Source organism: Pipra filicauda, unplaced genomic scaffold (genome assembly GCF_003945595.2).
Source record: "Pipra filicauda isolate LSUMZ 115617 unplaced genomic scaffold, ASM394559v2 scaffold449_size645428_pilon, whole genome shotgun sequence".
Classification (NCBI taxonomy): domain Eukaryota; kingdom Metazoa; phylum Chordata; class Aves; order Passeriformes; family Pipridae; genus Pipra; species Pipra filicauda.
In genome coordinates, this window is record NW_024104586.1 from 86,103 (window position 1) to 109,117 (window position 23,015).

Sequence of the window (23,015 nt, forward strand, 5' to 3'; positions counted from 1 at the left end):
GCGCGTTGCCTGGTAACGGCGTGTGGGCGATGGCGGCGCGGGAGCGACCAGGCCTCAGGCTGTCTGTCCGTCCGTCCGCACGGTTTATTACATATACACGCGCTATACATTCATGCGACACGCGGCAGCGGCGGCACCCGCCCGCGTCCCCCGCCCAAAGGGCGCTCCGCGGGCCGGGCCCTCGCCGCTCCCCCGCAGGCACGGCCGGTGGGTGAGGCACTGAGGTGAAATCCCCGCCCAGGAGGTGTCGGCACCTCCGGAAGCAGCTCGGCAAAGGCTACAGGACACACACAGTGACCGACGGCCCGGGGCCCACACAGAAGGCACTTGGGAGATGCAGCACCTCGGCTCCTGTGGCTACTTCAGCCAGCTCCAGTCAAAACTCTGCAAGGAAAGCAGGGGAACAGCTGAGTGCAGGATCCAGCTGCTGGATGTGGGTCTTGTTTGATGCTCCCAGGAGTTAACAAAGCACAGCATACCCTAAATCCCAGAAGCACAGAATGGCGGAGGCTGGCAGGGATTTTCTGCTTGCCCTAAAGAATGGTTACTTCACCACAAAGGGATGAGGGCCTGGAGTGATAAGACAAGGGGGAATGGCTTCCCACTGCCAGGGGCAGGGTTAGATGGGATATTGGGAAGGAATTGTTCCCTGTGAGGGTGGGGAGGCCCTGGCCCAGGTTGCCCAGAGAAGCTGTGGCTGCCCCTGGATCCCTGGAAGTGTCCAAGGCCAGGTTGGACGGGACCTGGGCTAGTGGGAGGTGTCCCTGCCCCTGGCAGGGGGTGGGACTGGATGGACTTTAAGGTCCCTTCCAGCCCAAACTGTTCCATGGTACTCAGTACTCTCAGAAGTCCCAACTCTGCCATAAGAAGAGTTTTTGTTCATCACCCAAAAGGGCTCTGGAAATGTGAACCCTGCTCACCCCAGTGCTGGGACACAAACCAGGACTCTCCAGCTGGGAATGCAACCAGCATTCCCAGCAAGATCTACCAGCCCAGAGTCCCAGAGAACAGCTGACACCAGTACCAAGTGCTCCCTCCTCCTGCTCAAGGAGTTCTCCACATCCCCAGAGCACCCTGATGTGGCTCCTAAAAACCAGGACCTGGGAAATTCCCGATTCCCCACCAGACTTACCATCATGCTGTTCTGCTCCTGCCTCACCTCCTGCAGGATGCTGCTGAAGAGTTCCAGGTAATTCACATTCTCCTGTATCACATCAGCAAAATTTTCCCTGCAGGGGGAAAAAAAAAAAAAAAAAAGCAAAAGATGACAAGATTTCAGCCACCAAAAATAACATCAGAAGGTGAAAAAACCCACAAACCCAAATCCAAACAACCCCAATAAGCTGATTTATAGTCCTCTGCAGTGGTAGGAGATACCTTGGTAGGATAAGCAAGTCCAACCCCAACATGACATAGGAAATAAAAGAAGAACATTCAGGAAATGAATAGCACAGTGCTTTAGCTGGGAGTGGTGTGTGGAACTTGCTCAGGAAGAGAGAGTGGAGGTGGTTTCTGAGGAAAGAGTTCAACCAAATTCCTGATTTTTTTTAGAGCATTAGTAACATATGGGCTCCTGAAGCTTATTTTGGAAGGATAAAAATCCCACCTGGATACTGAACCAGATGGATTGCTTAGGACTGACCCAAACTTCAGACCTCCACTGAAACTGAGACTTCTTGAAATCACAGCAGTTTTAAGAAGGACTAAACATGGCCTGATTTATCTGGGACTTGCCAGAGGTGAGTTACTGTGACTCCAGTCAGGAGCTGGACAGTTCAGCCTTCAGAGGATGTCAAAACCTGCCTTCCCAGCATATCCCAAGCCCAGCCCACGGGATGCCCCGGGTGGAGGGGAGAGGCCGCGCCCTCAGGCCCCTGAGCAGCAGAGGGAGGGTTGGGGAGCGTGTGCACACACAACAGCCAGGCTGATTCCCTGCAGTTCTCCTTCCCCAGCATTCCTACCCTTCCTGGGGAGCTGCCAGCGAGGACAGAGGGTGGGGAGGGGCGTTCCCTGAGGAGCCCTGCGGGAGCCACGCGGCTGCAGGAGTCGAGGCCGTCCCTTCCAGGCTGGAGCTGACCAGGGATCGGGAGGAGCTCTGAGTCTGGAAGACACAAATCCATCGGCTGTGAGGGACAAAGGTACGATTTAGGGTTCACTCTTTTGTAGGTTACAGGGGAGCACTGTTTGTAACACTGTTTGTAACATCTCCCTCCCGTGTGGGAACTGGGAGATGGCTGCAGCTGGAAAGGCTCTGTAACTAATGCAAAATGAGCAGTATAGTCTTAAAACACCCTAAACTAAGCAGGAAAGCAACTCTTTAGTTTTTGCTTTTACCATCTCACACTGCCCTTCTCTGTGGAAAAAAAATCGACCATAGTGTGGCAGTTCTGCCTTTCTGGTCTCCTCCCAGTTTCCTTTGATGTCTCCTGGCTCTGCCCTGGAAGGAAAAGCAAACAGACAATCCAAGAGCTACTTACACAAGCAATTTTCAGCAAATGCCATATCTCCCTTTGTCTTTTTCCCTGCATCTGCATCACTGAGTTGTCAGCTTCCTTGATGTTATTTAGAGCCACTTCAATCTCAGGAAGCAAGTCAATGATCTTCTGCTTACAGCCCAAGAGCTTGCTAGAATGAAAACCAAACACAAAGTCAGTTCCCTGCTCCTGTAGCAAAATCAAAAGCCTCACCTTGGGATTCAAGATACCCAAAGACTCAATGAACAAATCCCTGTGATATCTTCTCAGCTCTTACACTATTCCTTTTTTTAAGTTAAGATTTCAATGCCAACCTAAACACTCATTTTAGTGAACTCCTGGATCCTAACAGTGCAAGCCATTCCATTCTCATCCCCTGCCCTATTATCTATAAACATCAGTTATAAGTTTTGAAAAAGTGGAAACTCAACACAGAGAAGCAGAATTACTACTGGCATGAGAAACATGGATGGAGTTTTGGGCTCTGACCTCTATGATTTTCACTCTCCTTTCCTACTACAAAGCTACAAATGCCACAAGTTGCATCTGTCTGGGGTTTTCTGTGTGCATAAAGTACCTGAGATGGCCAAAGAGTTCCTTGAGGACTCGGTCTTGGCTCTGGACTGTCTGCACAATGATCTTCACCATGTCTGTGCTGTCACTGTAGGCATGATCTGGAAGGGCCAGCAACCACCACATCAGTCAAATCAAACAGTATTTTTTGCGTTCGGGGTCAGAAAAATTAATCGTGGGGTACAAATGTGAAACAGTCTTTAAACCATCTCCTTCCATACCTGGAGGTCTTGTTTTCAATTGCTTGTACAAGTCTATGGCTCTCTGTTCCCTTGAAAAAGAAGAATATGATTCAGACGTGTCAAACAAGCAGGGGACTCAAGGAAAAAAAGCATTGCAATGAAGTGATGCCTTTCTGAACCTCAGACCTTGGAGCTGCCACCTTCTCCTACAGGAGAAGCATGACTTTTGGGACACAGGGATGCTCTCTGTGATGGAATCCAACACTTCCCTAAAAGCTGTCTCTCTTTTTTTCTCTGAATTAGGCATTTTCTTCTCAGAAAACCACACCAGGTGGAGGTTATTTTCAGTTTCAAATTTCCACATGCCCCAGCTGTGTTTTCTTTCCCTGGTATCCTTAGTTATTAAACTTCATTTTTGTAACTGTAACTGCACAACTGCCTGAGAAATTCTTGTTCCTGTTCTGCATTTCTTTGCTCGAATCTTAGTCATATTCTGCAAATGGAAAGAGACAGTTGTGTCACAGACAAGAGGACACTGTTTCTCTTCTTCCCATTAAATAAACGTCACTTCTTTCAAATATTTCAAAAGCAGCCAAACACTGAAACTTCCAGCCTTGAACAAATCCTCACTGTTCTAACTCACAGCCTGTCAGAAACAAGCAGCAGTTTCCCAGCTCTAACCCTGGGCTGCAGTGGTGGAATTGCTTAAAAAGCCATGTTTTAGGAGGCAGGTTCACAATTAGTTGGAGCTGCTCTGAATGTTGGGCTGCTGCTGCAAGGGGTGGCTTCTCTCCTTCACCACTTCCTCCCCTGGGCACCAGTTCTGCTGCTGCTGCAGCTACACGTGGATGAAAAGGAACTTAGCCAAGAGGGAGGGGGGAGAACATGCCAGGAACAGGCACGTTGAACACTCAGAGTCCTTCCAAAGAGCTCTTACTAACAGCAGATTTAGTGGCTGTTCAATCCCTCTCTTTTAGAATCACCCCTTGTGTTCTCAGCAGCAACCCAGTAACTGCTTCCTGTGTCTTCCCAAGATCAGTAAAACCACTTAGCTTTTTCCTATTTTAATACTTTAAACAACAAAAAAAAAAAAATCAACTTTCCAAATAGTCAAGTACCCACAAGTGATTTACCCTTGCTTTGAAAATACACTGAAGATATTTAGCAGGGTTTTACAACGATCTCATGGTCTTCTCACTCAACACTACAAAAGTCACCCCTCTCCAAAGCAAGAGGAAATCCTGAGGTGAGATCAAGATATATCTTTGCCACAGCCTCTTGTGAGATGAGGTTTCATAGATCAGTGACAGAGAAGTGTCCCACAAGTGGTGGGACCTTCCCTTCCAGTAACAAAATGATCTTGAACCAATCACACGCTACTCTGCACTGGCACCTTGCATTTCAAAAGTGCTGAGGCAACCAGCAACAGGGGAAGAAAAGCCCCTAAAAATCCAGAAAATCCATTTCTGTGCCATAAAAAATAAGCAGCAGAGGACTTACAGGCTCTCCATGACCTCTCCCTGGCGCCTGGCATAGGGACTCTTCTGGAGCTCCACGATTTCTGTGTGCAGAGCCATGATCTGCTCATCCAGATACCCAATATCTTCAGCCTAATGGGAAAATGGAGCTTCAGATCACACCGAAGGGGGAGAGCAGTCAAGTAGATAAAAATCCCCAAAACACCTGTTTGGATAATGGGCTGCCTCCTTGGAGGGTTTAGGAGAAAGAAAAGCTGCTACAGTAGTTGAGGTGGTTGTTCTCAGTGCATGGTATGACCTAGATCCAAATTTCTGTCCACCACAGTGGAGGAGAAAAATCAGTTTCTTCATAAATCATCTCTCTGTGTGCCTGGAATTCACACAAGTTAAGCTGCCTGCCAAACAGACTGAGATACCCCTGTGTATCCCAGAGTGAAACACTTTCCATGCCTGACAAATGGACACAGTGTGAATGACAGAACATAGTTCTGATGGCCTGCAAAGTAAATGTTTGTTGAGGTTCCTGGTTGTCTGGAAAACAGCCAGGGACAGCTTTGAATTATTCTGCTAGAAGCAGCCCCCCTTTTATCTTTCTTGCTTCCTGACAAGGAGAAATAATATTTAAAGAGCTAATGGGCAAAATTTAGGTGGGAATCCCAATTCCCCCATCTCCATCATATAAGCAAGGCAGAGTCAGGGCTCCAAGAGCCTTTTGACTTAGAAAAAGACAGGCAATGGAACCCAGAACCTGAACTACCCAGTCTATTCCTACACAGAGGCAAGAAATAAGCCATGTAATTTATTGTCTTCCTAATGGTGCCTGGGATTTTTATGTATTAATCACAGTGCTCTGTATGACTGTGAGAGCCAATGCAAAAACTCTAGTTTTGCTCTAACTTTCTTAAGGATGACTCTTACTAAAAACTAATTTGCATATTTACTTGCAGAATGCCAGGACATTCTGTCTGTGCTCCTACCTGTGCACACTGAGAGGCTTTCTCTTCCATTTCCTTCCAGGCTTTGAGCATCTTCTCTGAAGCTTAAGAGAAAAGAGTTGTTAATTTTTAACAGGATACAGACACAAAAATAAAGCAAGACCTGGACTTTACACGTATCCATTGAATTTGAACACAAAGAGAACGATGCTGAATCTCCAAGCAAAGCTGCAACTCTGTGCTCGACCTTAACTCACACACTAACCCTTTGGTAGGATTCCACTGTTTGCAATCACTGCCCTAAAACGAGTCTGAGTCTTTAAACTCCACCATTAAGCTCAACAGCTGCCACTTTTGATTGAACACAGACTGTCCCAAACCAGTTCACCGAGTCTTTCCATTTTCCATCATCATCCTTCAGCCCAGTCATCATTTTTGGCTCAAGCTGCAGTTTTTAGCCATATAATCCAAACTATATGTAAATCTTGCTATTCTCCCCTGAACAGTATTTGTGAGATCCAGACATTTCTGGGACATTAAAACTGCAGCTGGTGCTTTTCCAGCCCATCTCCCATCCTGACAAATGGCACCTCTGGATATCAAGCACAGAGGCCCTTCCACTGTCAGCACGGGCAGCAGCTCTGCCCTCCACTTGCTGCCCAGTGACAACTCCAAAGAAATCAGACCCTGAGGGAATGAACAGCAAACATTCACATCACCTGCACTATTTATGCTCCCATGTTCTTGTTCTCAGTGGGGAACAGCTGACCACCTGCCTCACTGTCACTGAAGGTCTCCAAAAATGGTCTTTTTTTTATCCTCCTGCCTTTGCTTCTGCCAAACCCTTCTCCTGCATCCACTTGAGCTAAAATACACCCGTAATGCTGCCCACCATTGTCAGTCTGACCCTTTCCAGCATCAGAAAGTCTCCAGGCAAGTATTCCCCAATACCCACATATTCCATAAGCCATCTGGTCACTGTATCTCTCCAGGTCGAGGCGAATGCTCTGGTGAAAGAATTCCAGCTTTGCCTTCAGCTGCTGGGATGCTGAGACCATGTTGTTCTTCATTTTGATCAGGTTGGCATTGTACCGAAGGAGGCTGAGCCTGACGGATGAAACAAGGAGAGCACAGGTTAAGCTGGACTTAAAACGAGGAAACTCCACTGCTGTGAGGGTGACTGAGCACTGGCACAAGCTGCCCACAGAGGCTGTGGAGTCTCCATCCTTGGAGATACTTAAAAGCTGTCTGGATGTGGTCCTGGGCAACCAGCTCTAGGTGACCCTGCTTGAGCATGGACTGGGCTGGAGGACTTCCAGAAGTCAACCTCAACTCATTCTGTGAGTCTCTGAGTATATTCCATTTTTTTCTCAATGTCAGGCACTGCACAGTAAAACTCCTGGAGTGGAACCAGCTCCCAGCCCGAGAATGTTTTATAATGTAAAGGTACAGAACAGGGCTGTAAAACTTTAGGGAACTCCCTGAGACACACATTTCCACGCCAACAGAGTCTGTGCTGGCAGCACAGTGACTGCTGTGGATGAGTGGGGACTCACATGGCAGCTCTCTGGCCCTGGAAGAGCCTGCTGTAATCCTCCTTCAGGCCGATCACGTAGTGAACCGCTTCTGCCCACACCTTGCGCAGCTGAGGGATCGGCAGCTGGATCTTACTGTCCTGGACTGAGCACAGAGAGACACAGGCAAACAACAACCCCAGGAAAGGACTTCAGTGCCTACAGCACCCCTCATTCCTGCTGCAGGGGCCTGAGCTAAGGGGTCAAGCCAGGTAAGCTCTGCTCAGTTTTTAAGTGTGGATAAGCTTTTCATGTCACAGCTCCTCAGGGGTGTGACAACCTGCTACTGGGCAGTAAAACACCAGGAGGGTTTTTGTCCCAAAAACTCTGAGCAAATTTAATCACTCCATTTAATCAATTGTCCCGACACCTTCCAATCTTGTTTACGTTTCCTCCCAGACTCCTGATGTAGATGTTTAGGGGAAAAGATGCAGGGCTTTGTGTGTTCCCCTAGAGAGATGGGAACTGTCAGTACATTGGGATATCAGTAAATATGTCATAAGATTCAGCACAATGCAAGGAGTTTCACCAGACTAAAACAACCCAGAGCACAGGAAAAAAAAACAATCAGAATAAACCTGAGTGACACTAAATGGAGATGAGGAAAACCAGTGCAGACAGACCAGTGAAAATAAAACTACTTAACAGCAACTGCATGTCACAAGGCATTTCCTTACATGCAGTATCTCAGCAGACATCTCCTGTCCCCTGTCACTACCTTTTCCTTCATAGAGGTACACAAGGCCCTTCATACAGATATATTTGGGATATATAAACCTCCAGAGGGGTTTATTAGGTCCTGCAGATGACTGCTGTCATCTCAGGAGACATGCAAGGGAGGCAGCAAGCAAAGAAGCAGCTTCCATATGTGGTCTAAAAGCACACCCTGGAGATGCCAGGGCTCTGTCATGAGGCCAAGGTGGATTCTTTCACTTCCCACAAGGAACAGCACTTGTGCAGCACACTCACCAATGTAGTTCACACAGTCAGACAGACTCCGAGAAGCAAAGGGGCCATCGTAGACAGTTTTGCTTTTATCAAACAAATAGACCATGTAGCTGTCCCAGCCTCTCTGGGGAGAACAAGAGAACAAAATATAAAACAGAGAAACCCCAAACAGCTCCTACTAACCCAGAGAGTCCTGGTTATATCATGAACTACTCATTGTGGGCACTCTCTTCTTATAAAGTGCCTTAAAACTGATTTTATTGATCCCACAGAAAGAAAGGATGCTTTGCTAACAATTACTTGAGTATTTAGGCAGAATTTAACTACAGAAATCTGCTTACATTACCCAGTAAAAGGCCTTAAGAGTTACTACACTTCCAGAGCAAATTACCTCCTGTGGGAGAAGGTTCAGGCAATGTATCTTCCCTAAGATTGTCAATTCCCTGAGGACGGGAAAGACATGAAACGAACAGCATGATTCTTACCACGCCATCAATAACACACTGGGAAGCAGGTTTCCGAGGGTCCAGGCAAATCCCTGTTTCCAACAGCAGTTCCTGATTTCCAGTGCTTATCCCAGTCTCAAACTCAATCCGATTCTGAAGGGAATGAAGGCTTTCCTCGGGATGCAAAAGAAAGGACACGATCTTGGCAGAGGTCATGTTTAGGATGTGCACTATCTGTAAGAACAGTACAAGGAGATTACAAGTCCCTGGATATCAGAGCCAAAGGAAGCCTGGGAAGTTTTGGGAAGGAGCACATAGGAATGAACATGTCAGAACTAGAGCATCATTTCAGTTTCAATGACTGCAATCATCAGTTCAGGAGTAAAGTCCCACATAACAAACTCAAAGCCCAGGCCTGTAACTCCTAATGTCAGAGAAAATGACAATCAAATAGCCTTCAAAAGCCATCAAAAGAACAGGGACAAAAACACCCTCCTGCTTCTACACATGCTTGCCTCAGCTAGTCTTACTCCAGCAGAGCTCCAGTAATGACTCCAAGGGGAAAAGTCAGGTGAATGCCACCTCTGTTCTACTCCAGGTACTACTACTATAGTACATCAGTACACCTGGAGTCACAGCACCAACAGGGAAGTTCAGGAAAACTGCTACTAGTAAATATTAAACCCTGATTTGATCTTGGTGAGCCCTTTCCAAGATGACAGACAGTAATAGAGGGTCATCCTTCTACTCCAAGTGTAAAACTAGAGATTAATACTGCAGGTGATATTTTGCCTTCCAGATGTACCAGACAGACTGCGTTTGCATTTGCTTCCTGAAAAACATTCCTCGTGACCCTGCAGCTGGATGAAGCCAGGATTACAGCTTTGCTGCACTGAGCACCCTTCCTGTCCTCTGGGATGATTTCAGAAGGCCTTTAAACCCAGTACCAACCCTCGCTCACCTTCAAATTCAGGATGTGATCCATTATTAGGAAACACCTTGGACGACCGGTCTCGGGATCTGAACCTCCACCCCTCTGCTGTGGATCCCAATTCAGCATCAGTTGCAACCAATTTTCCATGGGTTCTACAATCAAACTGAAGCAGAGGGGCTGTAAGGAAGGGAAGGCAGATATTCTCTTCACCAGACTGAGGCAGCTCAACTTCCTGGGCCTCTTCTTGAGTGCTCTATTCAACAGGCTCTGCCCATCTTTGTGGCCTGCCCTGCACTTGCAGCAGTTTTCCCAACACAGCCTCTGCTTCCATGGAGAAACTCCCTCGAGTTCTTGGTTCATGAGATTCAATACCATCAAGTTATCAGGTAGATGTTACTCACTGGCCTTGTGGTAAAGGGCAGAAAGCAGACACAGAGTTCTGGGCTGCCATCAACCCACGAACTGGGCACAGGAGAGCCCAAAACACCAAAAAAAGAGCCACGTGGGCTATTCCTTAACAGCAAACAGCAGCTTGCCAGGAGCTTTCAACGCTCCTGAGGAGGAAGATGGAGGAGCCCTCAGTGCTTGGGAGGAAGGAGGGAGAGCCCTCAGTTCACAGGAACAAAGTGGTCACCTGTGCTAGGGACACACTCACCCACAGAGGCTGTGGGGCTGCGGCAGGTGGGTGCTGAACCGAACCTCCCCGTTCATCTCCTCGGAGGCAAAGATGTGCTTCGGGTCCTTCTTCTTGATTTTTTCATGCCTGCAAAACAAAATCCTCTGTGGACATGCTGGCAGTGTTACTTTTGTCAGGGGGCAGTTGAATATGACAGCAGCAAAAAGTGCCAGTGTCCAGCAGCTTCAGGAAACAAACTCGGAACAGAAACCTGAGTTTCCTGTTTTCTGCCTCTGACACACAGACTGGTTTATAACTGTATTTTTTTGATTGAAATTTTGCTTGTGAAGGAGTTACCATGACCAGAGGCATGACCACACAACATACAAGCACCTCCCCAAGAATAAGTGTCTTACCAGGTGAACGGCTGTAGATTATGTAAGAAAGGTCTAAATCCTGCAATGCATTCAAACACCATCGTCCCAAAGCTCCAGTAATCAACAGTAACCGAGTAGGATTTATTCTCAAAGAGTTCTGGAGCCTAAAAAGGATCATAAAAAGACACTTTGACCGTGGTATTTCCTTGCATTTCTGCAGAGGCAAAGCTGTGTCCAGGTGTGGCTCCAGCTCCAGCTTCAGCTGTCCAGTGGGTCAGGGCCTGGAGCAGCCAACCCATGAGATGGGAGGGACTGGACTTGTTGGGTCTGGCTGGGGGGTGAGAGCAGCCCCCAGTCGTGGCACAGGAAGGGATGGATGGGATCAAACTCCCCTTGGAAGCCACACGTGATGCAACAAGGGGCAACAGCCCCAGACAACCATCTGGGAGGTTCACAATGCACATGAGGAAAGGACACCCTGGGGACAGCTCCCCAGGATCTCCATTTTTGGAGGTTTCGGGGCTTGGCTGGGCCAAGCTCTAGAGCTGGTGACACTGAAAAAAAAAGTCTTACCAAATATTGTAATGTTCCAACAAACGAAGTGCATAAACTTCCTTGATCCAGATCCTTTGCATATCCCAGGTCTATTATTTTGTGGACAATCTGCAGACAGTTTTAACAGTTCATCAGAAGAGCAAATGCCAAGAAAAAAACAACCAAACAACCCAAAATCTGCACAGTGACAGCATACAATCCACAGCATACAATCAAGAAGAGGAAAGAATGGAAATTCTGGAGAAAGTCTGTGGCAAGTCTTCAACACGTGACAGTGTTAAAGCTGACAGTAAATTCACAGCTGAGTTTTCAGTCCAGTTCAGTGTGACAACTCCCAGAAATGACAATGGAGACACCACTGACAGAGGCCACCTGACTTACCTTCCCACCTTCATCCTGAAGAACAATATTTTCAGGCTTTAAATCTCTGTGTATAATTCTGTTTTCATGCAAATACTGGATACCAGAACCTGAAAGACACATTTGATTTAACTGAAAATAAACTCACATTGATTAAAGATACATCTGATAAAATACCATATTGGGGAGCAAGTCCCCAACCTTCAAAGATTTACCACCACTCACACATTTAACAGCTTCAAACTTGCATTTCTTCTCCACTGCATTTTCACATCTTTGCAAAGACATAGCAAAGACATTCAACTTATGATGAAACACACCCTGTTCTGAAGGTGGAAGGGGAACAAGGATGAAGGAAGCAGAGCTGCTCTTTAGTTCAGGGACACAACTGGAAGCCCTCTGAGCACTGCAAGGACAGAAGTCCAGGTCAGTACTCCAAAATGCTTTCTCATGCCAAAACTAGCTCTGTTCCTACAAATTATCTGTAGAGAAATGAGAAAACAAGGAGCTCTCCTGGAAAGCCTAGCTCCTGGAGAAACCCTGGCATCACCCTCCATCAGGCAATCCCCCTCCTTCCCAGGGTGTTGTCCAGGAGGCCAGGCCAAGCACTTCCCCATGGAGAGGAGGGCCAGTTTCAAGTCTCACATCTTTAATTTTCTTATGGCATCAAGCAAGCTACAGCTCAACAGCTTGACAAATGAGGTATGTGATTAAACACCTCAAGTGTGTGTCACATGAGGGTTTTCACGGATTACTCCAGCCTTGGGGAATGGCTTTAAAGCAGGCACACAAAGGCATCAAATGCAATTGCTCCCTGTGAGCACTGCTGTCATCTGGAGCCCCTCTCACCCTGCCTGCTCCCTTTCCTAACTGCAGAATCCCAAATCCACGTGGTATCAGACATCTGTCACCCTGAACAAACAGAATTTCCCTCCTGCTAAGCCAACCCTACACAGAGATGCCACAGGGCAACTCTGGCACTTCTCACATCAGTCAGTGCTTTTTGCCTTGTAAAACTGCATTCCTTCAAGTGATAAGTGGTTTGGCATCAGCAGAAGTGAGGTTTGAACAGAAAACCGTGACCTTAACAAAACATTAATGTCACGGTCACCTACACCTGACCACAGCTTTTCCAGTCCCATTCCACAGGCACATCACTAGTGTGAGTTTCTGGTCTCTGTTAACTCCAGGGACACCAAATCCTTCCTCTGAAATAGAAATCTGATTTGTTCTAACGCCCTGTTCTTGGCAGTTCCCTTTTCACAGTCAGCTGAAAAAGCAAAATGCCATTACACATTAAAAAACCCAAAACAACCCCCAAAAAAACCCACAGGAAGGGCATCAGACTACACACCGATGTCGCTAAGCAGAGAAAGGATTTGACTTTCCTTAAGTCCACAGCAGTTTTCTGGTTTGTTTAGCAGCTGCAATTAAAAAAAAACAAACATGTTTAGACCCACAGTGCAACAGAGAAGAACAACATTTTTCCATCCCCCAATCACTGTCTTAATGAACTGTCAATAAGCAGCTTTAGCAATTTCTGACTCTGACTGCACTTGAGGCTTTTAGAGATGACTGAGGTACCTCTGCCCTCATGATAGATCCATGATGAGAAATTACTAGTGATGTGAAGCACAAATGATGCCAAACAAGAGAAAGATTTAAAGAACACATCAGAAATTAAAAAAAAAATTATTTTTTTTCCTTTAATGAACAAAACGTTACAGGGATCCAATGAAATGAAGCCCATTACTTCCTAAATTGTTCCAGCATCTGTGCAACACTGAAGGGCTCATTAGAAATTAAATGATCAGACACTGCAAGTAGAGCTAATTTCCTGAGCATGTAGGTGAGGCAATTTCCAAGCAAATTGTGACAGGGATTTGCTGCTTTCCCCCTGTAGAAACTGCTGCTTCCTAAATCCAGCTGCAGTGGAAAGGGAGCATAAACTCTATTGGGCCATGCACCCACTGCCTGGGGAACTGCTGAAAGGTTCCTTTGTTTTTGGATGTTGCCAATTTGCAGAATGGCAGTTCCCAGTCAGCAGGAGCAGGAAAGGCTTGGAAGCCCTGGAGGTCCCAGTCCTGGGCTAACAGGATCCTTCCCTGTGCTGAGAGCACCGTAACAGTGGATACATGTGAATCCAAACCAGACCAGATTCCAAAGAGAGGGAGACACACTGCAGCAAAGCCAAACACGCTGGGTATGAGCACCCAGGGTATGGAAATGACACACTCCACCAGGATAAAAGAGTATCTGCCCCTTGGACTGCCCTCTGCTTTCTAAAACACAAGCCTCATTTCCCACGTGTGGCTTTTTCCCCCACTTCACATTTACTTCCTCACGCCTGTCCCTGGAGAGCAAAGGCTCTGGTGACACACACAGTGTCACTGCCCCTGGTTTGGTGCACCTTGGAAGCAGAGCAGCCGTTACCTTCCGGAGGTCACCCCCCGAGCAATATTCCATGGCCAGGAGGGGAACGTCGTTAACCAGAAAGTTCATCTCCTCGGGAACTTCACAGGCTTTTACTACGTTGGGATGGTTCAACCTAAGCACACGGAAAGCTGGGTGAGAACTCTGCCCCCTCTCTTGGAAGGGTGAGACAAGACTGCAATCCAACCATGGTTTATGTTCCTGGGACAGCTTCTGTTCCCCAGATGTGTTCTCTTTGACTAGTACCCACTGGTATCCAAGTGCATAAAATCCATACCTTGGGAATACACAAACCAGGGATGAGCACAAACAATGTCTCAAAGTCAAGGTACAGGACTTTGATGATGAGGATCCAGGATTAAGTTCTGGATTCTTGCACCTTCCTGGCAAAGTCATTACATATGTGTGCCTGCTTTTGCATGTGGGGCCAGATTCCCCCTGGGAAAGGGGGTTTTGTAGGAATCCACGTCACTGCACCGGGCAGGTGAAATCCACTACAGAGGGAAGGATTAATTAATTTCTCCAACTGAATTCTAACAGCTATTTCCTGACTGTCTCTAATTTACGCTGCTCTTGGGAATAAACGACATATCCAGATGGGAATGAAGACAAATTACTTCTGTGTACACCCACAGGAGCAGCTGTAGCTGTGTGGCTCAGTGCTTGTTTTCAGCAACCACAACAGGGATCACCAAGCCCTGACTGGACAAACTCAGGTTCCCTGCAAGTGGTTTCCCCCAGTGTCAGGGCACACAGGGAGCAGGTGAGGGTGACAAAGTGACAGCAGGAGCTCAGTAAAGCCCTAAACAGCAGGGGCACTGCAGGCCTTGGGGAGGGCAGCTCAGAGCATCCCTGCTCCCAGGAGTGGGACAGAGCATTCCCTGCTCCAGGACCTCTCTCAAAAGTAAAGAGGAATTCACAGGGCAAAGGAACCATTCTGTGAGATCCCAACACTTCAGTGAGGTCCAACTTGGCCAGCTGTGGTTCCCAGGTACCTCCGTGACACGCTGGAGAGGGATATTGGGCAGCACAGAGGATGGAGCTTCTCACCAGAAAGTATAAGGAGAGTTTATTCTTTACATTCGGGAGCGTGACAGAATAAAAGCAATTCCAGGCCCTCCAGCTGCTAAAACAAACGTACCGCAGGGTACAGGCACCTCTCCCCAGCCCATTCAGGGACTGACCACCAGCTGTACCAGCTGTCCCCTCTCCTGCTCTGTCCCGGGGTTGAACCCCGGCTGTTGTTCCCCATTCTCGGCCAGTTCAGCAGCTCAGTCCCCGGCTATCCCCGCACCACGGTCCCACTCCCCGGCCGGTTCGGGGGCCGAGGCCCTGCTTGTCCCCTTTCCCTGCTGGTTCCGGGACTGTCTGTCCCGGGGCTGTGCCCTCTCCCGGCCGGTTCGGGGCTGTCTGTCCCGGGGCTGTGCCCTCTCCCGGCCGTGCCGGTGCGGTGCCGCCGTGCCATGCCGGGCCGTGCCATGCCGGGCCGTGCCATGCCGGGCCGTGCCGTGCCGTGCCGGCTCGCCCGCACTCACTTCTTCATGATGTCGATCTCATGGCACCAGCGGTCCTTGTTCTTGACGCTGAGTTCCAGCCGGCACGACTTGATGGCCACGCGGTCGCCCGAGTCCTGCGGGACACAGCGCCGTCAGCCGGCCCGGCCCGGCCGTGCCCCCCCCGCCGCCCGGCCCGGCCCCACCTGGTGCTGGTACAGGCACACGTTGCCGAAGCCGCCGGTGCCCAGGCGGTCGCGCATCTCCCAGGGCCCGCAGGCGCCGGCCGGGTGCCCGCGCAGCGCCGCCCCGCCGGGGGCCCGCTCGGGGCCGGCGGGGGGCCCGCCCCGCTCCATGGCCCGGCCGCCGCTCCCGCTCTCCGCCTTTACTGCCGCGTCACCGCCCGGCCCCGCGCGGGGCCGCCGCCGGCAGCGCCGCCTCAGTCCCGGAGGGAGAAGTCGAAGGGCTGGAAGTCGCGGCGGAAGGCGCGGGCCTGCCCCTCCTCCTCGGGCCGCGGGGCCGCGCACTGCCGCCAGTCCGCGCGCTCCGGCAGCGCCAGCACCGCCGCGCTCGCCAGCACCGCCCTGCAACACAGCAACACAGCCACACGGCACCGCCCGTCACCCACGGCACACCACGGCACACCCCGGGACACCGACGGCACACCGCCACCGCGGCCTCGTCACCGCCGGGAGGGGGCCGGGGGCAGCACCCACCTGCCGAACTGCAGCGGGAACCGCCCGCGGATGCGGTGGAACAGCTTCTCCCCCGTGTCCAGCTCCACGTAGAAGTACGGCATCCCCGGCTGCGCCACCTGCGGGGGACAGCGCGGCGGGACCCGGTGGGAATCACGGAATCCATTCGGCTGGAAACGGCCTCTGAGACCATCCAGTCCAACCTGGGACCCATCACCACTTTGTCACCCAGACCAGAGCACTGAGTGCCACATCCAGACGTTCCTTGGATGCCTCCAGGGATGAGGACTCCACCACCTCCCTGGGCAGCCCCTTCCAGTGCCTGACTACCCATTCCATGCACAAAAGTGGGAAGAGACACTGGCTCTAAGAAGAGAGCAGATGTGTGCTATCTTCCCTCTCTTCAGAGAGGAAAGGTACCTCTTCACAGGCACCTCAGAGAGACCTGCTGGAGAGGGATGGTGGGAGTTCAAACAGTCCCTTCCATAGGGATGGGTCGCTTTCTCTGGGAGCACCAGTGGATGATGCACCCTGGGCACTACTGGAATATTTTTTGTGGTTTAATTCTGCAGTGACTGCAGCCATTAGAGAGAACCAGGCATGTCTGGTCACTCTTAACCTCAGCTGGGTCACCCTGGACTAGCACAGCACAGTTTTAGAGGAAGAAAAGCCAGTGAAGAGGCCACACTCCCATTCCTCAGCTGAGAAATCAGCCTGTCAAAATCAGAACCTAAAACTACCTGATGTGCTGAAAAGAGAGTTGGTGTTTGGCACCAGAAGGAATGAATCCAGCAAGCCCTACACATAGCTTGGAATAATCTTTGGCTAAACAACGTATCTGAGCAGAATCCATCTGGCACATCCCCAAATAAAGTCTACGAGGCTCTGCCTCCAACCCTACCCCACAAAGTAACCCTAGAGGGAAACAGGAGCCTAAGCAGGACAGAGGGAAAGAACAGGTGAAATGTGGCCTCATACTTGCGAGATATCCGAGTGCTCTGGGATTTCTAACAATTCAATCTGTTGTTCCTGTGCCTGTGTAATAAAAGACTCTTTAATGTCTTCGGAAGTGCAGAGGTCCAGTGGGACAGGAATCACCTGGAGAGAGAGGGCATTTCCATGACATGAAGACAAGGCAAAGAGGGCCCTTGCAGAAAGCCATCAGTGCATCACTGGGGCTGGTGTGCCCCTCAGTACAGCTCAGCCTCATCACACGAGACAGGTGACCACCCATCTCTACAGGCTTAAACTTATGAGATTTTTTTTCTGTAGGAGCTGAACAAATTGCTGAAAACTGAAAGCTTCAAGTTCTCAGCACTGCCTTCTCCTTTCTGATCTCTGTGGTAGTTCTGGTACAGTTCTGGTACACTCACAGATCTGCCACACACAGAAACCACCACAACGAACCCCTGAACGACTCTTTCACTTCACGTGAGGTTTGTACTCAGTGCAGGTTTATATCCTCCCAGGCTGACACCCAGACCATACCTGGAGCTGCAGATGCTGACTCCTGTAGTTTCTTTCAAATAGGACATATCTCTTTCCCTTGCTTCTGAAAAACTCCTTTAGGGCAGCCTTGTACTTGGTCACTTCTTCCAGCACCTCTGAGGACAAGTCCACCACTGACTGATAGTGCCCAATGGGCAAAATCAGGACATGGTCAGGGGACAGGCCCCCTTTGGCCAGGGCAAGGTAGCACTAGAGTGAAACAATACACACCAGTTACTCCCTGCAAGCGGCACACGCTCACCGTGCTGGGGGAATCTGCTCTCTGACTTCTCATTCCAAGTATCCCACAGCCTCAGGAACAGGAGAGTTTTCTCCTCTATGTTGCTTATTAGGGATTGTTAATTAGCAATTTTATTTGAGTTTCTTTTTATGCTGAATTTATTAATTACTAGATGAATAAGAGAGAGGGACTGCCAAAGGACAAAAAAACAGTATCTTTTGAACACCAGAGAATTCCTTGTCTGCAGGAAAGCAGCTGAGTGAACTTCACCACTGTGGCCAGAATTTCTTAACTCTGACACGAAAATCCATCTAAACTTTTAAATTAAGCCTGCTACTGTCCCTGTAGCAGTTTGAAGTGGACTGTGCTATAGAGGAGCAATAGCTTTAAGTGAAGTGCATGAATCAATCATTCATTCAATGATTGAATTAATCTCCAAGATGTACTTCGAGATGTTGACTTGGAAGGTATCTTCTGTTTCACCTGTATATAACCAACCTGGGACCAGGGAGATCCTGCACAACTCCAGACAGTGCATCCTGCTGCCAAAGCAGGTCCCAGTTTACACTGAGCTCCAGCTGGAAACGTTCTGCCAGATGGTAACATAGGGCTGGCACAGTAAAAGGTGTTCTGACACCAGAATCCAGCTCTGCTGCCATAACAAAACTGGGCCACACTTCACTTTTTAGAGTTTATACTTGTGTCTTTTGTACGGGGGATACAAAGAAACAGAAAACAAACCCAAGAGCGATTGCAAATAAAGTTTGTTTGGGTTTTTCCAAATTGGAGACTGGTATGTTACGTTGCCACGGGTACTTACGTGTGTGCCAATACTGACAACCAGGTGCTTCTCCACCTCCGGGCTGGCCAGGCAGAACCAGCAGGGCCCTGTGGGCTGTGCTTTTTGGGAAAGGAAACAAGGATTAGCACGAGGCATATCTGGCAGAACACAGAAGACCTGTTGTTTTCCAGCCACCTTTCCCAGGTGATCAAGTGCTGAAGGTGTCAGAAGGACAGAGCTCCTGGAAGCAGGTCTGGTCAGGAGACTGGTGCCTCTGGGAAATTCCAGCAAGAGAGGAGGTGAAGTCACACCCTGCTGACTGCCATTCTCATGGAATGCTCTAACCTAATGAAAGAGCACTGATTCCAGGAGTTCAGTAGTTACAGCTCACTAGTAAGAAAGCACCAGTAAATTAAAACAAACAAATCAAACTGAGGTAAAATCACTGCCTGGGTACAGACAAGGGCAGAGGCTGTCAAACACACTTGTCAGTTCTGGCCTATTCACACATCAAAACACCTGGATTCACACCCAAATTGCAATACCTGAGCTGAGCTTTGTGACACTGCCAACTGTCACATTCAGAAGCCAGTCTGGTTCAGAGGGTGAATGGCATCAGCCCAACCACCACGGGCCAGTGAGCTTTAAAACTATGCTTTTGACTCTCCTTTCACCTATTGAAACATATTTTCCCTGGGAAACAAGAGTCCCTTCATCCTCCTGCATTCCCCCAGTGCCCAGTGTGGTGACAGAGCTCCCTGGCAAACTCACATATCCAGCTCAGCAGCCTGAGGAAGGTGGAGGGACACGATCCAAAGGCTCGAGGGAAGAGCTCAGGAAAATGCAGGCTCCTACTTACGGGGTTTCTTGGCTTGCTTAGGCTGGGAGTCCCCTCCCTGTTTCCCATCTGAGGGACGTTTCTTTCCCTGATGCTTGTTCAAGTCAAAGAAAAACTGACGAGCTGGTTCTTCCTGTACAGAAAATGAAAAGCAAAGCCCATTAGATCTGCATCCCAGAGAGTGACAGTACAGCCAGGAATAAGATTTTTCCTGCAGAGGTGTGAACCACCTTTGAAAAGCATCAACATCACAGAACCACCAAGGTTGGAAAACCCCTCCAAGATCATCAAGTCCACCCTGTGACTGATCCCCACCTTGTAAACCAGACCAGAGCACTAAATGCCACATCCAGTTGCTCCTTGAACTCCTCCAGGGATGGGAACTCTACCACCTCCCTGGGCAGCCCCTTCCAATGCCTGACCACCCTTTCTGTGAAGAAATGCCTCCTGAACATCCTGGAACAGAATAAACTGAGCTTCCCAAGTAATGTAGCAGACTTGACATGTAGCTACTGTCCTGTAGCTACAGGCCCTACTAAAAAAATCTTGTCCCCATCTTTCTGATGGCTGAAGATTTTAAGACTGAAAGGCCACTCCCCAGAGCCTTCTCTTCTCCAGGCTGAACAACCCCAGCTTTCCCAGCCTGGCTACAGGGCAGAGCTGCTCCAGCCCTTGAAGCATCTCCATGGCCTCCTCTGGACCTGCTCCAGCAGCTCCACGTTCTCGTTATGCTGGGGGACCCAGAGCTGGAGGCAGCACTGCAGGTGGGGTCTCAGCAGAGCAGAGCAGAGGTGCAGCATCACCTGCCCTGCCCTGGCCGCGCTGTGGGACGAGCCCAGGACACGGCCGGTTTCAGAAGGGGCACACCAACCACCTCCCACTCATCGCACCCCTACAGCTGGGTTGTTGCAAACAGTTCACACAGAACCCTGCAGTTTTTCACAGACCTCCCCAAGGGAAAGCCAACCAGTGTTCCCAGAGCACACAGGAGGAGGGGCCCGGGGCGGTACCTCTGCTCTGGCCTTGGCAGCCTCCTTGCGCAGTTTCCGGTAGGGATTTTCGGTGACGTCCTGCGGCTGCTTCACCAGCTCCGCGGGGTCCATGGAGCTCATGGGCACGATGCTGAAGGCATAGAGGTACTGCAACAAGCACAGGGGGCTCAGGGGCTAGGACTGCACCTCTGAAGGGATCACATACCAGCACAACTCACCACATCAGGGCGTGGAAAAACACCCCCCCTGTGCCAGGGTCCCACCCAGTGCAACCAGGAGTTTATGGAGCGCTCCCAAGGCACTGCTTTCACTTTAAGGAAAGATCTCTTTGAAAAGCACCAGTGTATCCTACTTGATGGAGACACAACCTTGATCCTTGCCTGTTTCCAGGCCTTCTTTCTGTCCAGAACCTTTTCTGTTATCAGTTACTCACTGCGAGCAGCACGCACCATGCTGGGGGAATTTACTCCCTGACTGCTCATTTGGAGTATCCCTCAGCCTCAGGAATGGGAGAGTCTTCTCCTCTGTGTTGCTTATTAGCAATTTTATTTGAGTTTACTTTTATGCTGAATGCATTAATTACTAGAGGAATGAGAATGAGAGAGAGGGACTGCCAAAGGACAAAAAACCAGTATGTTTTGAACGCCAGAGAACTCCTTGTCTGCAGGACAGCAGCCGAGTGAACTTCACCACTGTGGCCAGAATTTCTTAACTCTGAACCCTGCAAGTTTTTCACCACTGCCAACCTGTCCTTTTGCACCAATATTTGGTAACTTTCATAAGGGGACAAGAGAAACAGGTTAAAAAAAAAAACCAAACAGCCCCTTCCCATCCCAGAAATCAGTTCTTTTCGGTGATTTGTGCCTGCAGCCCTCACCCTTCTGACATAACAGGCTAATGGTACCTATTACTCAAGTGAGACAGACACCTCCACTTCAGCCAAGCTTTTAAGTCCTGACGCTGTCCTTTAGCTGGCCAAAGCTGGGCTTACTGCCCTACAACTGTACTTGGCAAAAGAAGAATGATTCGAGGCTGTCAGTACCTTTTTCTTGCTTGTATTGCCAACATCAGCAAGTGCAATGAACCTGGTCACGTGCTGTGGGGTCTCCTGTAGCACTGTGTGATTTCTGTAAGGAAGCAAAACGTGGCTCTACAGGTACATGAAGCATTGAAAAGATACTCAGACAGCACATCAGCCTTCCTGTGTTCTTTCAAAACAGAACTCTTATTAGAAAACAAAGGAGATTTCACAAGATCTTACAAACCTGTAAGGAAGTCTTTCGTAATAGGCCTTCTCCAGGGCAGCAAAATGGTACCTTGGTTTGAGACTTGCAGCCAGATCTGATACCAACTTGGAGCCACATGTCTTGGTATCTATTTCTCCCTGCACAATACAAGCCAAGTTTTATTTAAACCTGTCAGAGTGCAGTGAAAAGAAACAGTTTTATACAGAACTACATGTTGGATATGTAGTATAGTGGTTGCCATTCCCTGGAAGTGGGGGAAAAAAGCCCAAAGGGTTTGATCTTTTATTGCCAACAAGAGCCTACTCATTTATTCCACTCCATGTATTCAGTTTGCATCCACTTGTTTCATCAATCCAAGTTTGTCAGGATCTCAGTGCATAAGGGAATCTTATAAGATATGCATATATCATCCTACAAGATAATGCATAAGATAAGACCAAGATCAGGGAAGGTTCTTAATGCTTTTACACTGAGCATCTTTTTGGACGTTGGAAGAAACTGAGAGCAAGCAATGTCCTTTTGCCACATGTGCAGCCTTGCTCTCCAGGAAGGTCTGAGATCATCTGAACTCACAACTGGAAAATCCCTTCTGCTAAGGAACATTAACAACACAAAACTGGACACAAATTAAACAACATGCTCAAAGTCCAGATGGAGGAACCACCAGACCAGCTGACTGATACTCGAGGAAATAAACACCAGAACGCTTCAGAAGTTTGGAAGGGGGGAAAAAAGAATGACTTGATGTCAAGTGGTACTGGAGGTGCTTAGAGCACAGCATTCCTCCTCAGAGAGCAGCAGCTTCATTCGACAGCAGCTGCAACCAACTGAAATCAGAGCAACGCTTGTGATCAGGTGAAGGCCCCTCACTTGGATCTTCCAGGCAGGGACAGATAAAACCCCATGAAGCTTCACAAATCCTCCTCCCCTTCAGTCCTTCTTTTCTGAAGAACCAAACTGTTCTTTTTTTACTCCCAGCTTTCTCATGCACTCATGAGACGGCCCAACAGCCCAAACTGCCACAGCAAGCAAAAGGCAATCCTTTGTCAAATCCACCCGGAAACCGGGAAACGCTCCACTTACCGCGCTGTTGGCAAAGGTGCCCACGTCTCTGGGCCAGGGGGAGGTCAGCAGGATGTCCACTCCTCTGAAGTTTGGGGTGGATAACAGGGATGTTTTGAGCTCTGCCACGTCCTTGGCGCTGAAGCTGTGGGCGGGAGCCGGCTGCTCCTGCGCCTCCGTGCCGCTCAGGTACGCGATGTGCAGCCCCGAGCAGCCGCTGAACACACCCCGCCGGCCTGCGGGACACGGCACCCGCTGAGCCAGGGACACGGCACCCACTGAGCCAGGGGCAC

The 23,015-nt window shown here is 49.3% G+C and overlaps 2 protein-coding genes, 1 long non-coding RNA gene and 1 other non-coding gene across 4 annotated transcripts in view; 1 reads left to right on the top strand and 3 right to left on the bottom strand.

Annotated features, from left to right (window-relative positions):
- Nucleotides 1–60: 60 nt before the first annotated feature.
- On the bottom strand, nt 61–15,795 carry CHUK (component of inhibitor of nuclear factor kappa B kinase complex). Its single transcript, XM_027711048.2, has 21 exons — nt 15,585–15,795; nt 15,421–15,515; nt 13,886–14,000; nt 12,807–12,876; nt 11,474–11,562; nt 11,111–11,200; nt 10,577–10,701; nt 10,200–10,307; nt 9,572–9,707; nt 8,650–8,844; nt 8,186–8,288; nt 7,199–7,322; nt 6,598–6,749; nt 5,685–5,746; nt 4,730–4,839; nt 3,269–3,318; nt 3,052–3,148; nt 2,478–2,625; nt 1,962–2,101; nt 1,133–1,229; nt 61–384 (listed from the first exon to the last, which is right to left on the bottom strand). Exons 1-21 carry the CDS (start codon nt 15,732–15,734, stop codon nt 358–360), a joined length of 2,283 nt encoding a protein of 760 aa, XP_027566849.1. The 5' UTR covers nt 15,735–15,795; the 3' UTR covers nt 61–357.
- Nucleotides 757–11,610, top strand: LOC120324175. Its single transcript, XR_005565240.1, has 3 exons — nt 757–1,739; nt 1,953–2,138; nt 6,722–11,610. It is a non-coding gene; the product is annotated as an uncharacterized LOC120324175 (long non-coding RNA).
- The window catches only part of CWF19L1 (CWF19 like cell cycle control factor 1), a 10,106-nt gene continuing 2,825 nt past the window's right edge, over nt 15,735–23,015 (bottom strand). Inside the window, exons 5-14 of the mRNA XM_027711061.2 lie at nt 22,744–22,958; nt 21,679–21,797; nt 21,456–21,540; nt 20,432–20,560; nt 19,443–19,554; nt 18,623–18,702; nt 17,562–17,771; nt 17,052–17,171; nt 16,095–16,192; nt 15,735–15,962 (exon numbers count right to left, since the gene is read on the bottom strand). Coding sequence (XP_027566862.1) covers nt 15,818–15,962; nt 16,095–16,192; nt 17,052–17,171; nt 17,562–17,771; nt 18,623–18,702; nt 19,443–19,554; nt 20,432–20,560; nt 21,456–21,540; nt 21,679–21,797; nt 22,744–22,958 — 1,313 coding nt within the window. The 3' untranslated portion in view covers nt 15,735–15,817. The remainder of the gene's footprint in view (nt 15,963–16,094; nt 16,193–17,051; nt 17,172–17,561; nt 17,772–18,622; nt 18,703–19,442; nt 19,555–20,431; nt 20,561–21,455; nt 21,541–21,678; nt 21,798–22,743; nt 22,959–23,015) is intronic.
- LOC113982679 lies at nt 17,338–17,477 on the bottom strand. Its single transcript, XR_003538846.1, has one exon. It is a non-coding gene; the product is annotated as a small nucleolar RNA SNORA12 (small nucleolar RNA).